Source organism: Miniopterus schreibersii (genome assembly GCF_964146895.1).
Source record: "Miniopterus schreibersii genome assembly, chromosome: 1".
Taxonomy (NCBI): Eukaryota; Metazoa; Chordata; class Mammalia; order Chiroptera; family Miniopteridae; genus Miniopterus; species Miniopterus schreibersii.
The window spans coordinates 128932252-128951468 of record NC_138101.1 but is presented as its reverse complement, the minus strand read 5'-3'; the positions used below and the strand labels follow the sequence as shown (position 1 = coordinate 128951468).

At 38.1% G+C, this 19217-nt stretch overlaps 1 protein-coding gene across 2 annotated transcripts in view; it reads right to left on the bottom strand.

Moving 5' to 3' along the window:
* PRKD1 (protein kinase D1) overlaps positions 1–19217 on the bottom strand; it is a gene marked incomplete at its 5' end in the record, with an annotated part of 298282 nt that overhangs the window by 74464 nt on the left and 204601 nt on the right. For both annotated transcript variants that reach the window (XM_081120461.1, XM_081120462.1), the window contains 2 exons: positions 3362–3522; positions 4392–4523. In XM_081120461.1, the coding sequence (XP_080976587.1) occupies positions 3362–3522; positions 4392–4523 (293 nt within the window). The remainder of the gene's footprint in view (positions 1–3361; positions 3523–4391; positions 4524–19217) is intronic.

Here is a 19217-nt window from a genome sequence, read left to right as displayed (position 1 = left end):
CAGGAGAGCTGATCTGATACAAGCTTCTTCATACCTAGGAGCAGAAGTTCTGGAGCAGACTATTAACTTTCTGATAAGACTAAGTCTTGCGTAACACAGTGTCAAATGGCTTTAACTTTTCCCAGATACCACAATAATATTTGTAAATAAAAAAATGAGTAAAGCATAGAAAAATGATAGGATCATTTAATCCCAATTTCTCTTCTGCAACTGTCTAAAAGTCTATAAAACTGATATAATCTTGATACATATATTTATATGTAATGATACAATATATGAGTGAGTCCAACTTAAAGATCTGCTTCATTTTTCTTGTTTATTTCTAAATTGGTGATGACTTACAGAATGATGTACACCTCCACATAGCTGTTTGCCAAAAATTGATACATTTTGGATTTTCTTAAAGGATGCACTGCTTTATGGTTAGTATAATGGATAGCTTGCTGCCAAAGTTGGAGACACAGAGCTTGTCATATAATCTGTGTTATTATCCTCATTTCCTATCTTAGCAACATTACTGAAATCTGAAATTCAATTTATGTGCCAAAAATGAAATATTAAGGCAGTTACCAATATCTTAATCTGTATGTGAAATGGTGATTTTGTAGTCAAAATAAGGAATCAAGTGTGGAAGAGAAAAATCATTTTCTTACATCTGAGAGAAGATCTATACACTAATCAGGGCACACGTGCCATACGTGTGATCTGGTGACATTAACAAACGATGCCATAATCTTTGTCAGTAGTGGAAACTATCCTTATTGGTATATACAACTAAGAAGTTTCACTACTGTTGCCATAATACTACCTGTGGCATGCACTACAAATTTTCTACTACAATTACTGGCCTTTCATGTCTTGCCTAGAGATAAAAAGGAACATGTTCACTGCACTCCAAGCATGCCTGGGTAAAGCAGGGCGGTTTTGCCCTACAAAAAGTAGCCAAGGCATGGCCCAAGGAACCGGGAAATCCATGTCCTCTACAAGGTGGGTCAACATTTTTTCTTTTCCCAGGAACTGGATAAAAAGAGACACAACAAATGCACTCATGAGGGCACAAAAGGCTCTGATGTGTAGAAAGCAATTCTGAGAGCTCTGCACCAGTATTTCACATTACTCACAAAGGCATTTCTCACTGAAGGTTCCCCACAGGGCATTCTGTACAAGGTTATGAATGGGGGATAGTATCTTTCAAAGTATCTTCTCACTTCATAAATATCTGATTTGATCACAATTTTACAGGCATTCTTGACAGGCATGGTTAAAGTATGATTTTTAAAAGTATATTTTAAAAATACAGTTTAAGCATTCTATAACAAAAATTTGTATTCAGTAGTAAAGCAATAATAACTTCAACATTTGTTGTAAAATATAATTTGTCATTAGCTATCTCATAAAATTAAATAATTATTCAATTTGGTTAAGTAAAGCAATTAAATAATTTGGTTTAAAAACACAAAAACTTATATTAAAGACTATACTTATGTAACCTAAACTATATTTATATGTTATATATTTATACATATATTCATGCATATAATTTAAATATATAACTCATACTCATAAAATCTAAATTACATATGAGATGTTTTGAAGTATGTATGTGTATACGTATATACATATATATGTGTATATTTTATAAAAAGTTGAGATAGATTTAAAATAATCTTCAGCATTAATCATTTAGATTCTAATCTATTCTAATGATGAATGATTTTAGAGCTTGAGATTTCTTGTGAGATATTAAGTAATTTTTCAAAAACTTTTTCTGGCAAAACTGAAAACAATACGCAATTAATTTATAATTTTGTTTCTTAAACTTGTTTTTAAATTTCTATCCTGTAAACAGTATGACTCTCAGTGATGATCCTTAAAAGCAAAAGTAACTGTTGTAACTTGTAAAATCACTGCTTATAAAAATTCAAACTAAATCAAGGAACTTCAGAGTTCAGAAGATAACATGAGTTATTTGAAAAAGTAAAGAGCTTTTGCCCTGGCCAGGTGGCTCTGTTGGTTGGAGCATCATCCAGGACACCAAGAAGTTGCAGTTTAATTCCTCATCAGGGCACATACCCAGGCCGTGGGTTCGATCCCTGGTCAGGGGCACACGTGAGAGGCAACCGATAGATGTTTTTCTCTCACATTTGTGTTTCCCTCTCTCTTTCTCTCTCTCTTAAATCAATAAGAACATATCTTTTGGGTGAAGATTTAAAAAAGTAGCTTTTGATTAGCACCTTTCTGTAAGAACATCACTAATTCCAATTAATATAACTTTATGGGATAATATATAAACACACACATACATTCTGAATCATTACCAAAATATAACACATTCTTCTAACTATTGGTAGAATTTAGTACCTGCCTTCTCCCAACAGGTTCACTTGATGAGGTCTGAAAACACAAAAAACTCCCAAAAGGAAGTCTCAGAAAAACAGAGTATGTTATCAATATGAATATTCAACTGAGTTATATGTCTGGTTTAGGCTGTAACAAATTAAAGTGATATAAAGCTCACGATAAAATATTTCAAACAATAAACTAATTAATAAAACTTTTAGAGATGTCTTAAGTATGTATTGCCACACTCTGCTCCAAGAAGGATTTCTTTAACCTAAGAGTTGTAGTAATTTTTAATTATTTTCTTTAATTACTTTTTACAACAGTAAGATTATAGTCTTTGTAAAATTCATTGGGGGATAGAGTAAATATGGGAAATTTAAAGCCTCACATCATCAGCTAATTTTAAAAAAAAGTTAATTACCACAATTTTTACTTTGTTTTGAATGTTTGAAAAATCCAAATTTAATTTTCCTTACTGATAAAATCCATATCTTAGAGCTGATGGAACAATTCAAAGTGTTAAGTGCTATTTTCCTCATAGCATTTGCCAATAGTGTCATTTTGACCATACACAGGAATGTATGCCAGTAATGCCAAACAAAGACTTTCCTACTTCCATTATGAGAACATTTCAAATTTCCTCCCAGAAGAAATGTTCATCTATGCCACAAAGTACTGTACTAATCTTTAGGGAAAAACATCTTTTATCTCTGATTTCCAAATTTTGACAAACTACATTTTGCAAAATTCACACATGCTTTTACGCTGCTCTGGCCCTATGACCACGGTGAAACCTCACATATTTTTGGAATTGCACTGAACTCACAGATAAAGGCAAACTGTGAGTATTTGGGGATTTGGGGAAGCAGTGACCAACCTACAGCACAGGCCCTGAAGAAACAGCCATTTACACCCTGGCGGGCCCTCCCTCGCAGGGCCCTGTCGTGGGTGAAACCGCTATTACACTGTCCCACAGATGTCTCGTGTAAAGGGCGACTGGCCGCACAGGGGGCCCTACCAGAAGGGGCTCGTCGGGGACACTGGTGGACAGCTCTGCCGACGCTGTGCGCACTGTGGTGAGCCCTGTGAGCGAAACGTTCGAGAGCCTTCTCCGCCTCACGCCGCTGCAGTTGTTGGGGATTTTAAATGCACATCTTTTATGGTAATTCAGGCCACATCCTGGAAAAAGAAAATAAAAATGGCTTTTGCTTAGCCGTAAATTAAAAGCTATTCTAGTATTAGTTGTAAATTTTGCATTTTTAAAAATAGCACTGCTTCCATTTCTCTTGGGGCTATTTGGAAATTCAGATTTTCATTTGAGCTTTTTCTGATTTTACTGTCCCAATCTGTAAATAATCTTGGTTTTGAATTCTGGTTTTATTGAATGAGCTCAGCAACTATTGTGATTATTATTATTTTTAAATGTCCTCTGATATAATGGATTTTTGCTTTGAAGGATCTAGCAACAAAACTCCAAAGAGATGAGCTGAGCCATTTTTAGGTGCCCCAAGTTCTAAAGCAGGTGGACACATAGGGAAAATTAATCACAAAGCATCACAACTTCTGAAGTACACTGATTTGAATCCTGGCTCCACAGGTTCAAGGTGTTTATTCCATAGAGGATGATAAAACCATGATATTGGTGTATAAATATGGGTACAAGTTGGAGTCTGTCACTCAATAGTCGAGTGACCTGGGATGGTTTGATTTACCTCCTGAATCTCTGCTCATTTCAACAAACATTTATTGAGTGTCTACTATTCCAATCAGGATTAAGATGCCAATTTTATTTTTAGCCTGTTGCCAAAATAACCAACACGAAAGAAACATATTCATATGCTATAAAGAAAATATGTGAGGATCTGGTTTCCCAGATCAGAGCAAATATGTTGAAGGGAGGAAAGAAATGAACTGAACAGAATCCAGGCACCCCACCCCCCAAGATCCCTGGAAGACATGTGAAGGAAAGAAGACATTGTCGGAGAGGGCACAACATAAGCAGGTAACTCCAGCCTGCGTTCCACTTGGTTGGGAAGGAAATGCCTTACCTTCGCATTTAAGGCCTTGACGGACGAGCCCCCACAGCATTTCTCCACAGTGGTCACAGAAAGCTGGGGCTCTGTACGAATGAACAAAGAGAGCGTGGGGACGAATCTGAAAGTCTTCAAAGGTAGCAGAAGCTGTAAAAATAGTAATGTTGAAAAATGAGTTGAATCGACACCCTGATCTGTAGATGATTAGTATGCAAGATTATTAATATGCAAGTATAGATATAACTCTGCAGGCAAAGTTAAGAAAGATAAGTTGCAACATTGCTTGGCTTTTAGCCATTTGACTCCATTCTTTCCAACCACAGTGTTACAAGTTGTGCCTTAGCAGCCCTCTCTCTGCTCTCCCCGCTTGCCAAAGTCTCAGGCCACTTCGAAAGCAGCCAAAATGCTGGAAGAAAGCATGAATGAAAGGATAACTCAACTCAATGTACAAATGCCCAATGTTACTTAAAACTTTTTGCTTTGGTTTTTCTTTAAACGAACCAAAAAGGTATTCAGAAATATTACTGAAAAGAAAAAATTTGATGAATTTAGACAGATTAGAAGACAGTACACTTGAATATGACCATGAAAGGATACAGCAGAAGAGTGAGGGGAGACATAAGAAATCTAAGCAGCCTCTTCGTGGGGAGATAGTTATTGGAGCTCTTAGGCAACACAAGCAGGCATTTAAATCCTGACTTAAAAATAAGCAAGCAGCCTCTTCACCAATATGTCAAGCAGAGAGATTTAATATGCACACAGGTGAACTCCAGTTCATTCTTTGAGAAATATACTTCAGCAAATGATATTCATGCTATAGGACATTTTTTGTTCTTGCTTACTGTTATTTATTGTATATGGTACTCATGCAGAGTATTGAAATTCACTATTTTTTTTAGATTACACTTTTCTACATATTTTCATGATGTTATAAAATGCCTCATGTTTTTCTTGTGTTTTTTATTCAAATCAAGAAATAGGTCTACAGAATTAAAAGTGAAAGACCATCTCTTTTCCCCAAATTCTAATGGGTAGGGTGTATCTTTTGAACCTATTTGTACTTATAGCCTGAGGTGGAGGCTGCTCCATATGGTCTAATGAGTGCCGGCCTGGGGGTGAGAAGAGCTGCATGAAGTTCTGCCAATACCTACTTGCGTACACAGCCTGATGTTGGGCCTGCCTGTTGCTCATAGACTAATAGAGAAGGTGTGACTGATGGCGACTTCTCCAGGCCCTTACAGTTTGAATTTCATGAATGTTAGGACAGACCCATGTGTACTTGATTTCATAAGGTTTTATTCAAAGAGAATTTTGGGGACATTTAAGCCTTAAATATATCCTTCTATTCTGTCTTCCTCGGTCTTCCTCTTGTCTGTCCTCTTGCCTTATTTTTTCAACACACATTTGTTAAGTACCTTCAATGCTGCCAATGGCACAAGGCCAGGGACAAAGATATAAAAATGAGTGAGACATCTTCACAGAGCCTGCCAGACTAGCAGGTAAGACAGATAAAACAAACAAACAAACGAAAAACCCCCGCAGTAATTCTAAAGTAGCTTCTAAGGTTCAAAGAAGCTACATTAGTTACATAGATACGAAATAGAACTGGGGCTACAACTCACAGGTGTTTGGGCCCCCAATACACTGTCTTTTCATTATTATCAGTGTTATAGTTTACCTTTCCTAACTCTGCCCGAAGAATTATATCCAATAGCCCCATGATGTGGGGAATAAACATTTGCAGTTTTGCTGCTGGTGCCTGGATGGCAGGCTGTGGGCTACCAAATCACTCATTGAGTATATTTATGAAATACTTACATTGTTAACTCAAGTCTGCAAGGTGTGACAGAGGGAAGGCTGAAAATATAGGCAATTCATCTCTGCTACACAGGCATCCACAATGACAAAAGCAACTTTGAGGGTATCACATCCTTCAGCGTAAGTGATAACAGAACATGCGGGAAAGTGAATCAGTTCTATCAGAAAGAGTATTAGAGAGGGTTCACAGGACATATATCTGAACCATAATAGAAGATTAAAATTTTAATGGGTTTGTTTTTCCTTGACCCTTGAACAAAAGTACTTTACTCCAAATTAATGTGCTTTATTATTGAAAATCACCTGTCAATTTATCAAAGTTATGATTTTTACTCAATTGGAAAGATAATGAAAATAATAGCGGGAGTAACTAAGATTTATTAAGCTCTAACTGTATCCTGAACACTATGCTGAGACTTAAGTGTGGGAAGAAGGAGATGGTTAAAAAACTGTAGCCAAATTACTGTGCAGTAGCATTGTCTACATGGAGACCTGACTAGTTTGGGCAACTTCTGTGATTTGATCAAAATGTGTCTAGCCAGGCCGGTGTGGTTCAGTGGTTGAGCGTCGAACTATGAACCAGGAGGTCACTGTTCGGGGAGTCCCGGTCAGGGCACAGGCCCAGTTTTGGGCTCGATCCCCAGTAGGGGGCATGCTGGAGGCAGCCCATCAATGATTCTCTCTCATCATTGATGTTTCTCTCTCTCTCCCTCTTCCTTCCTCCCTCTGAAACCAATGAAAACCTATTTTTTAAAAATCAAAGAAAATATTTTATGCCAACCATTAACTCCTGGCTTCTCCATCCCCACCCCGCCTCTCAATCACCCCTCAAGGACCAAACAACTATAACAATACTGTCACAGCAATTAGTTGAATAATTACTGTCGTTTTCAAAATAAAACACATTGGAATTTGACAATACTGACACCAAGTTGCATTGAGGCAGTTTTCTAAATTAATCAGGCAGAATATAAATAACTAAACTGAAGATTTTCAGTAAGCATCCCCTCCTCTTCCCCTCCAATTTATGTCAGGTAAGTTTGTCTCCTCGTTTATTCACTTTTTGCAAGAGATTAACATTCAGAAGCCATTAGTGCCCTTGACTTATGTTTGAATGCCATTTTCTAAAGTTCAATTTTAATATTCTCCTGTTAATTTTAAAATAATTAAATACATTTTAAAAATAAAACTACCAAGCGTGGGGAGGTTTTACATCCATTTGAAATCAAAGTACAACATCCATTCATCATGAATTTACCTGTTCTGCACCCTGGGGGAAGCAGCATTAGCTGAGTGCATGCAAGCCATCTCTCCTAATCACAAAATTGCACTTCAGAGATAATCACTCAGCACAGGAAAACAAAGAGAACGCCTTAATTCCATTTCACTTAAGCTTTGGAATCAAGATGGACAGAGAAGGGGAATATGACAGTGTCTAGAGATTCCAAGAGAGGAGCAATGTCCTATCTGCCAGTCTGCTCTGATCACTCAGTTGAAACCATAGGATGGAGCTATGAACTGAATGCAGTGGACCCCTCACAATGGCACTTGGGTTCTTTTGATGTGCTCTACGAACAGTCTATTATTATAGTCCAGTGTGCAAGAGAGGAGAAAAAGACTGCTTTCCTCACTCGTTCAGTACTTGAATTAGTTAATTGAGCCAAAAACTCTAAGATAATCAGTAGTTCTTTTAAGGTTGATTATAAATTGTTGCACATAGTGGAATGAAGTGTTTGGTTAGCAGTACACATGAAATGAGGCTTCCAAAGCAAATGAAATATTTTCTGGAGGTTAAAACTATTTGCATAATAAAATAAAGTAATGTCAGATCTTCCAAGATTTTCAGTATTTTTTTTTTTACCTGTAATTTTGGCGATGAGGGAGTGGCATTAACTCTTTCTGGCATCAACAAGTTGGGACAAATATAATAAAAAGAAAAGCTTAGCACATTGCAAGTATCACCTAACTCAGTTTTTCACAAGCAATCTATTGTTATCACCATTTTACAGATGAGAAAACTGAATCTCAGAGAAATTAATGAACTGCCCCAGGTAAAAGAGGATCTTGAGTCAAACTGTCCTGACACCTGTACCATACAAACTGTCTCAGCCGTTCTGAATCAAATTAATCATTTTTATCTGACAAATGAAACACTATGGACAATAAACTGCATCTTTATTTTATGAAACACTGGAAAAAACTACAATTAAATATAACACACCATCATTATAAGATGCACCCTTATCTCAGAGATGCAAAAAATACTGGGGAGAAAAGAGTCTATGAAATAATGTATAGAATGAAATTAATTCAGTTCATGATAAAAAAGTCCCTTTAATATGTTTTCTGCATAGATTCCATTCTTTGAAATCCCCATCTAAACAAATTGGAGTTAGTAACAATAACTAGTTTTTAAATTTTTACAAAAATGCACGGTAATACGGAGCTACAGGCCTACTGGAGCTTGTATTCACATGATAACCAGTCTCCCCACATTCAGTGTATAAGTCTCGCCAAAAGCAAAACACTGGGAAGTTTTTAAAAGCGTTGAAGATCTGCTGGAACAAGTTTTTCCCTTAGTCTTTGGAATATTGAAATTAGCTTCTGGATACCACGCCCCTGACATAAACACACATATTCATCTGTTTTAAGGTGTTCTGGATGAAAAATAACCTACCCATCTCCAGGTTAGCATCCTATCATTCATCCATACACACACATAACAGACATACTAAGTCATCCTCTGTTCCTTCAGAGTTTGGTGGAATAATGACTCGCAAATCACTTTTTTGCACTTATGAACACCCCAAATTATTAGAAAGGTGTTTTTTTTCGTCCCAAATACTCTCTGTAAGTTCTATCTGATGGTCACAGTTCAAATAGCAAGCATTTAAAATTAAGACATTTTCATGTTTTTCTTAAATCAGCTCATGTACACCAAACAGTCTTAATACCTTTAAGCATTATCGTTGGTTTATGTTATGTTTTATTAATACATCTAGAACCTACTAAGTAATAAATATAGTGTATGTCAGATACAGAAAAAGGAATAGTATCTGTTGTTAAAGATTCAAAGTCAAAATGAGCAAGATAGACCTGTAAGTAATTAATACAAAGCACAGGGATGGAAACACAAAGGACTGGTGGGGGCTGAGACGGCTGGGTCTGTCAGGGAAAGCTTCATCAAGGAGACACTGAACACACCCTTAAAGACTAAGAATATTTTCAAAAGAAGAGGATGGAATAAAGAAAGGAGGAAGCATTTTTATAAGGTATGATTTTATTTAATTATAATTTATAGGTTATCTACATATTTCTTTGTAATTATAATTATGGAGGGTTCTTGGCACTTCATCTTTCATGTACTTTTGGGACAGTTTGCAAGAGTGTCCATGAGGCAGATAACTGAGAGATGACAAGAGACCATTCCCATGCTACTGTGGCCCAGATGTGAGGCAGCACTTGTAAAATTAAGCCTGCAGGTGCCTACTCTCCTCTGTCAGCCCCCCAACACGCCTGCATCGTGAGGCTGGCCATTTCTTCTGCTTCTCCTTTGGTCCCAGGCTCTTTGAATCCCTTTGTACCAGATTCTCCCTTTATGCATTTACTGTTCCAATTAAACACACATTTCACATTTCTGTTATACCAGGAGACATCCAAAGCTGCAAAGACCCCACAGCTCTCCAGCAACAAGAACATTCAATAAATTCTTGTTGAGACATCTATGAAAGCATTAGATGGCTGAAGAAAAAAACTAAGCCGGTCAGAGAAAGACAAGTATCACATTGTCTCACTTACATGTGGAATCTAAGGAACAAAATAAACTGACGAACAAAAGAGATCAGAGACAATGAAGCATGCAACAGACTGACAAATTTCAGACTGAAGGGAGAGGGTGTGTGGGAAGAGATTAACCAATGAATTTATATGTATAAATGCATCGCCCATGGACAGACAATAGTGCAGAGAAGGCGTGGGGAGGGGGCAGGAGTGGGAGGGGAAGGGTGGGGGGGATCTGTAATACTTTCAACAATAAAGATAAATTTTTAAAAAAAAGGGAATTTCTATATTTAACTCACATATGACCAGAAAAATGTTAGTGAGGTGCAATGATGGGAACTTGAGAGTCTGTGAATATATCATCCCAGAGATAACAGCAGCCGAGAGAGAAAAAAATCCATAACATGTATTTAGATAGGTTGATTAGGCAGTTCAGAAAGTTCTGGGAAAATATTTTATAAGTTCATGGCCAGAGACTCAAAAATATATGGCTCCAAGAGGAATAAAAAGATCTCACAAGCCAAATGGATAGCACAATAACCAGTTACCCTAATTAGGAAGAAAGGGGTTGGTATCTAGAGAAACTGATGTAACTGCCCAGGAAACTCTGATAAGCTCCTATGGAGAAAGAGAAACACAACCACAGAAGCAGGAGCTCAGGGGCAGAGTGAAGGCAAACAGTGGCCCAGCCAGGGAGAACCACCCCAAGAAGGCGAAGGAAGGAAAACCTGAAGCTTGTAAAAAGCTGAAACAGAACAAAAAGCCTTTTAGCTGTGTTATATGTGGAAAGAATGAAACAGAGATAGGCCTGAACCATGAAAAACACAGTTTAATGCTAACAGACAAAAGAGAAAAAGCTGAACTATTCAATTGCAGGTTTGTTTCTACCTTTTCTAGAAATGGGCTGTCTTCAAACAAAAACAAAAAAAGGAAAAATACTCAAGAAAGAAGTGAAATAGTGAAATCTGGGATGATTGAAGAAAGATTATCTAAGGACTTTACATAAACTATTTTCAATAGGCCCAAATGAATTATAAATGAGGACTCGAGGATTTACTTTTAATTAATCAAGAAACCATCTACTGCAAGATTCTAACAATCTTACAATCTTACTGGGTTTAATGAAAGTATTCCAAAGGTCTATAGAACAAATAGAAAAGAGCCTAATAGGAAAGGAAAAATTTAAAAGGAGAGTAATGAAGAAATTTAGCCCTACTTGATACCAAAAGATTCTATAAAACTATGACACTTTAAAATATGTTGTGTAAGATACTTGAGATCAATAGGGTAGAATTGGTAACACAGAGATCCACTCTGTATGATTTTAAAATATGATAGAAGAGATATCAAAAATCAATTTACCAGGGAAACTTTGTTTAACAAATGATTAATAATTAGTAGTAATTAGCTACTTGGGGAAAATACAATATATAAGCCTATTATATATATAAAATATCTGAGAGCAAAAAATTAAAATGAAAAACCAAACCGTAGTAAAACTAGAAGGAAACAGAAGTGAATGCTTATCAAGTCTCTAGAGGAAAAATGACTTTAGCAAGTCAGAGGAGTTCATAAATCTTCAAAGTGATGGGAGAAATCAAATGGGAAAGATTCATTAGCATGATCCTGCAGCAGGCACTGCTGGTTGACTTGTCAAAGAGGTTATCTAAGTCTCTTTTATTTTGCATAGCTATAATAGGGTTATTTCTAACAATTACATATGGGAGATCACAGAAAGCTAATTACGTTTAATACTCCCAGGTCTTTAGAATATAATTGCTAACATTCAAGGAGGCCTCTATGCACTGTTAGCTACCAGACATGCAGGTGACAAGCCTTACATTCTCATATGAAATTAAGAGAGTTCACATGCATTCATTCTTGCTCAGAAAGAAACAGATCCTTCTTTTTACTTTTCTTCTTTTTAACTGTAAGGATGTCAGGAGTTTTGATGGCAGGGCTAAAATCCTGCTCGCCAAGCCCCTTAGGATCTGTGCAGAAACCCAGAGAGTTACAGGCAATATCTGAGTAATCATTTGTTTCCCTCCCAGGAAACTGAGCCGTATGGCTGAGGCAGAACAACTGGGGCAGAAGCGGCAACGCCAGCTGCCAGGAGGACACTGTAAAGATGAAAGATACACAAGTGGAAGGCTGTAAATAAAGGAGAGAGCCCGAGAGCGGAGTTACTTTATCCCAGCCATCTCCATGCTGAGAAGTTTGCCAAGAACATTTCCCTCACCCTACATTTTTTTGTTTTGTTCCAGCCATTACTGATGTCCATGCCCCTGTCTTTGACACAATACGTTCCTTCTGTTTTGCAGGTAGCCACCTCTCAGTTAGCTAACTCTTACCCATCTGGCCACTCCGCTCAGTGTCACCTGCAATGGGAAGCCTTCTGTGATGGGCCCGCCCCACATGATGTAAATTGCCCTCTTCTCTCTTCTGTAGGCTCCGGGGCGCACTAGCATTATAAAACCCATCACTCTACACTGCCACCCCTCACTCCTATATCTGTTCACACCTGACAATAAAGATTGCTAGAGAATAGAGATAATACTTTCTCTGAGTATAAGCCATCAGTTAATGTTCCTGGTCGAAAAAAACCTTTAAAATGCATGCATATTGATTTTCTAAGGTTCTACTAAGTCCTAATAATCTATAAATATAGTATTTCAAGTTCAAAAGCGAAGCAAAGGAAACCATTCAGTGCAAACAGCTCAATTGTGATATGCAGCACAGTTGTGAAAACAGTAAGGCAGTTAGGTGGCCCTGGGGCCAGGTGGCCTGGGGCTAAGTCCCTCTCTGGCTAGACAGCTCTGCTCTGTGCTGGTCTGGTTGGCTCTGCTCCGGATAGACATCTTTGGGGTTACAGCTTTGCTGTTTCAGCTCCAGCAGAGGAAATGACGTTTTCAGTCTTCAGTGGAAAGTGAAAGTGTGCTTTCTCAGGGTAGGGGAACTGGCCTAATATAAACAGAAGTCCGGGCTCCTGGGTCCTGATTGGTTGTTATCAAGCAAACGAGGACTTCAAATCCTCCCAATTTGATGGGTTCAAAAGGCATTGTCCTGATTGGTCAAAATGGAGCTGCTCCAGTGGGGCAGGTGAAGATGCTGGCAAGGGTACAGCTGCCCCGCTCCATGGCTCAGGCGGCAGGAGCACCCTGCAGGCGGGCAGTTCAGTGCGGGTTTCTCCCTGAAGCGCGGTTTGCCTGAGAGGCCCCTGTTTAGAAATGGCTGTTGAGCTCTGTTTTTTAAATATGAGCCCAGATAAGCCACTGAGAGCCCTTCTTAGTAGGTATCTTCTTTCTCAAGCTCCACAGCACATTTTTTTTTTATTTATTTATTTATTTATTTATTTATTTATTTATTTATTTATTATTTATTAATATATCTTTATTGATTTCAGAGAGAGGAAAGGAGAGAGAGAGAGAGAGACAGAAACATCAATGATGAGAGAGTCATTGATCGAGCCCGCAACCCGGGTATGTGCCCTGACCGGGAATCGAACCCTTATTGCCCGGATCCTAGGTCGACGCTCAACTGCTGAGCCACTCCCGGCCGGGCCACAGCACATTTTAAAAAGTGTCTAGCAATGCTTTCCAGAGGTGTCCTTGCTAGTATCTTACTCTAAAAGCTGTGTGTGTGGGTAGTTATGAAAAGCATGGACACAGTGTCAGAGCATACCCGGGTTCTAATCCTGGTCATAGCAAATGCGTGACCTTGGGAAAGCTACTTCACCTCTCTGAGCCTCAGTGTCCCTCTCCATTAAACTGGCTTAGCGAAGCTCACCTAGTTGGGCTGAGAGAAAAACACAAAGTAACTAGCACAGTCCTTGGCATACTGGTGATAATTATCACAAAAATTTCTCAGCATAATGATGAATAGTGTGTCACCAAAAAGGCCTGAGTTTGAATTCCAGTTAAGATGATGATTATTTTTATTGTCACCATCATCACTTTCAATAGAAGAAAATACTGCTTTTGAGTCTATTATCAATCCACATCACTTATAAAAACTAAAGGCATTAAAAACTAATATTATTTGTTCCTGCTGCTACCTCATAAAGAATGTTTCCACTCCAGAGGAAATTGCTTTTCTATGCACTGTTCTGGTTAACACTAATTAAGTGGAACTAAGTCCATAGGACTGTGTCTAGCTCCTTCTCTAAAAAGAATCAATTAATAGTTAGGAACTGCAATGGGGAAAGAAGGGTCACCATATTCTGATGTGACTGAATGACAAATGCCACAGCTGGAAAGAGATTAGAGAGCATCTCAGATCAAGAAAGAACATAAATGGCTGCCCCATGTGTCCAACATAGAGGAAAAAGAAAATTAAGTAAAAATGTCATGGAGTCCAATTCTAGCTAATGAGTGCAGGCTCTGCAGGCACCCCGAATAGAGGCAAAGAAAGGTCAAGTCTGTTTCCTAGAAAGCTCCATCGCGTACAGGAGACTTTATACCTTTAAAAGGATAATGACCTCATTTACATGAGGAGACCAGCATACAAATTGCCCTTTAGACGACTTACAAAAGGCAGGTGGACAGGGCTAGGGACAGTTTTATACCGAAATGTTCCAGTAGGCAGCAGGGTTGCTGGTGACAAATAGCATCACTGTTGTCAAATACATTTAATATATTTCAGATACAAAAGTCCTTCGTCAAAAATGTATTTTGCAAATGTTTTAACCCAGGTTGTAGCCTTTCTCTTCATTTTTTAACAGGTCTTTCAAAGTTCGGAAGTTTTTAATTTTGATAAAGCCTATCAATTTTTAAAAAGCTATATTTTTGGTGTTCTATCTAGGAAATCTCTGCATAAACCAAGGTCATCAATATTTTCTTTGAGATTTTCTTCTAGAAGTTTTATAGCTTAAGTTTTATTTTTATGTCCATGATCTATTTTAGTTTTTGCTAATGGTGCAAAAACAAGATTATTATAAATCTACATATGTATATTTGAAAAAATGTCTACCAATTTTGTGCACTGCTACAGTGTAGTGCCACGTATAATACTGTTATTTTTGTTTTTCTTTTTTTACTTTTTACTGAATTTGTTGGAGTGGTATTAGTTAATAAAATTATATCAGTTTCAGGTGTAATACTGTTATTTTAAAATGTTTTCTCGCCCAGCCAGGCATGGCTCAGCAGTTAAGCGTTGACCTAGGATCCAGGCGATCAGGGTTTGATTCCCAGTCAGGGCACATGACCGGGTTCCGGGCTGCAGCCGATCAATGACTCTCTCATGATTGATGTTTCCATCTCTCTCTCTCCCTCTCCTTTCCTCGCTCTGAAATCAATAAAGACATATTTTTAAAAAAAAAATGTTTTCTCATGCACTGCTGGTGGGAATGCAGACTGGTGCAACCACTATGGAAAACAGTATGGAGGTTCCTCAAAAAATTAAAAATGGAGCTGCCTTTTGACCCAGTGATCCCACTCCTAGGAATATATCCTAAGAATCCTAAGAAACACTAATCAGAAAGAATATACGCACCCCGATGTTCATAGCAGCACAGTTTACAATCGCTAAGATCTGGAAACAGCCAAAGTGCCCATCAGTAGGTGAGTGGATAAAAAGCTGTGGGACATTTACACCATGGAATACTATGTAGCTGAAAAGAAGAACAATCTCATACCCTTTGGGACAGTATGGATGGACCTGGAGAATATTATGCTGAGCGAAATAAGCCAGGCAGCGAAAGACAAACATCACATGATCTCCCTTATACGCGGAATCTAAAGAACTTAATAAACTGATGAGCAGAATAGATTCAATGACATGGAAGCATAGACGAGACTGAGGAATGTAAGAGGGATGGAGGAGGGCGGGTGGGTGGAGGGGGAGAGAGTAACCAAAGAATTTATATGCATCTATGCACAACCCAGGGACACGGAGAATGGTGGGGAGAGGGACCGGGAAGGGGGATGGGACGGGGTGGAACGGGTCATTGGGGAGAAAAAGGGACATCTGTAGTATTTTAAACAACAACAAAAAATGTTTTCTCATGGAAATGATTATGAAACTGCTCTTTGAGTTAATAATTAATAATAATAATCTATTTTCCAAAGGTGAAGGAAATGAGGTACAGAGAGATATCCTGAAGCCACTTTATCTCACTCTAAAATTCATATGCCGTCTGGTATTGTAAAAGGAAGTTCTTTCCAAGAATGAAGTCCCCAGGTTATGAATGGCCTCTGCAGGTCCTAAACAAACATTTCTTTCCTCTTGTCCCTCCCCACTGGAGCCTGGGGCTTTGTACCCTACATCTTTTGGCCCCCATTCCTTCATGACCCTTGGCTCTGATGCCTGGTGAATGGATACACTAATGATTGCTTGAAAGGATTCTACTGGTGAATTGACAAGCAACCGGTGGCATGTCAACCAAATGGAATATGACTCAGTAGTAAAAAGGAATGAACTGCAGATGCACATACATTATGGATGAAATTCCAATGCATTATGCTGAAAGAAGCTAGAGTCAAAAGGCTAGGGAAGGCGGGGCTGGGGGAGTGGCAGGGGGAGATTAATTAAAGAACTTATATGCATAACCCCAGGGCACAGACAATAGGGTGGGGAAGGCCTGGGGGGGCACAGATGTGGAGTGGAGGGGATCAATCGGAGAAAAAAAGGGGACATCTGTAATACTTTCAACAATAAAGATAAATTTTAAAAAAAGGGCTACATTTATATGGCATGCTAGAAAAGGGGGGGAACGTAAATCAGAGGTTGCCAGGGGACGGGTGAGAAAGGGCTTGTCTACAAAGAGGCACGGGGGAATTTGGGAGGGGTTGATAAAATTGTTTCTTATCTCTATTACAGCACTGGTTACACAATTGTATGTGTTTGTTGAAACTGTACACACAAAAAGGATAGATTTTACTTTATGTAAGTTATACCTCAATAAACCTAACTAAAAAAGCATATACTCAGATTTTCAATTAATAAAGCTCTTTTAAGCTGATGAACCAGAGTGGACCCATGAGTCAGTCGGCCTGATTCTTCAAGAGAAAACCGGGAGGCCCTCTGCGGTGGCAAGTTCCCTTCTCCCAGTGCCCCCAGCAGCAGCCAGAACAATTCCTGTTCACAGCAGGTGCCGGGTTAGCAGGCGATGAAGTGAATTCTGCTGTGCTTGAACCCGGCCTGTTCTGGAGTGGGAATACCCAGCTGATTTCACAGCTTTTAAGGGTTGTGTTGTTCTTGAATCAAAAGTAAGCATCTGTTTTTATGAAAAGTACAGTGAGACTTAAAGGAACTTGAAGCTTTAAGTTCCAAGTTGAGGTCCTATAGATGGTGCCAATACATTTGCACAGAGACACCAGGTCGAGGTCCTATGAATCTAATGAACAAAATAATCTGATTAATAAAATAGATCCAGAGACATAGAAGAATGGAACAAACTGACAAATCTCAGAGGGAAGAGGGGAGGAGGGGGAAGAGATTAACCAATGAACTTACATGCATATATGCATTGCCCATGGATACAGACGATAGTGCAGTGAAGGCTTGGGGGGGGGCTGTAGGGGGGTCAATGGGAACACCTGTAATACTTTCAACAATATAGATTTTTTTAAAAAGACAGTTGACCAAAGAAGTTATGTAGGTGTCATATAAGGACATGAGACCTGGTTCAATGTGGAGACGTCTAGATTGGGATCATTGTCACCATGTAAGGTATTTTGTCAACCACAAGGTCATCCTGTGTCCTAAGTATTTAACTTTCAAACTAATGTATTTTGGGACGTAACTCATATGCAGGGCTATCTATATTTGTTTAGGATCATATATCACATTCCATCTTGATAAGTTAAATCACAAACATTAGTCCTACTTAAGGGAATATTTTGCAAGATCAAGTAGATAAGTCATCTTTACCAAATAATTTTAAGAAAGCATCAGAAGCAATTGGAGATTATGATTTTAAATCTAAAATAAACTGTGTTTGGACATACTTTAATTGATTTTGTGCAAAAACATTCATTTTTTGATTATCAAAATGCTCTGCTGTGTATGGTAAGTGAATTATTATTTGAACTTTGTTTAGTCATTTAATATGCATTTGATTCTCACTAATATCAGTCAGACCTAATTTTAGCATTTATTCTAATTTCACTCGCTTTTAAAATCACAATTACGGCCCAGCCGGGCTTGGCTCAGCGGTTGAGCGTTGACCTGGGATCCAGGTGATCAGGGTTCGATTCCCGGTCAGGGCACATGCCCGGGTTGCGGGCTCGATCAATGACTCTCTCATCATTGATGTTTCTATTTCTCTCTCTCCCTCTCCTTTCCTCTCTCTGAAATCAATAAAGATATATTTTTAAAAAATAAAAAATAAAATAAAATCACAATTACAATGTCATTATAAAAAGCAACAAGGGGCAATTTTATCATCATATAGATTATGAACATATGACCTAGTGATTCCAGGATAATAAAGCATAAATAACATAAGAAAAATCTTTAAAAGGGATAGAGGTACATTTTTATATAAATTTGATGTTTCTTATTATGATTTGTTTAGGTAAGTGGTTCTCATATAGTAGTAATGTTTCCCTGAGATATGTCAGCCTTGAGAGAGAGAGGAATGAAGTAGTTCTCAAATTTTATATGCACCACTTGAAACTCTGATAGTAGCTCCTTTCCTAGTCTAGAGGAATATTCTCCTGTGATTGAGTTTTACTCCATGTAAAGGCAGAGTTTACTTTGTTCCGGGCACATAGGTAACATGAAGGCAGCAAGGATTTTGTTCTTAAATATGGTGTAATGGGTTAGAAACGCCAGTTCTGGAGCAAGAGTGCCTGGGTTTGAAACCCAGCTTCACAGCTTTCTAGGTGTCTAAGCCTGGCTACTATGTTTATTAACTCTCTGTCGGTCTGAGTTACCACATCTATAAGACAAGAGTGAATATATGAGTGTATACACACACACACACACACACACACACACACACGAAATTGTCTCACTGCTGAAGTATTAAATATGTATAAAACATTTAGACAAGTGTCTGACATCTATAATTACCTTGTTATAATAAATGTTTCCTATTATTTAAGATATTTCTTATGTTTATTCTCATTTTAAAGTTGTTGACACACTATGATATTTGCAATAAGCTGGTCAAATCTAGCTTATTCTGCCAATACTCATTTTGATAGCTCTGTTTTAAAGTTATGTGAAAATATTGCAGAAGTGAAACAGTGTGACTTCATTTTTTGTTTAGCTTTCAGAGAATGCTGTTTCTAAATGGAA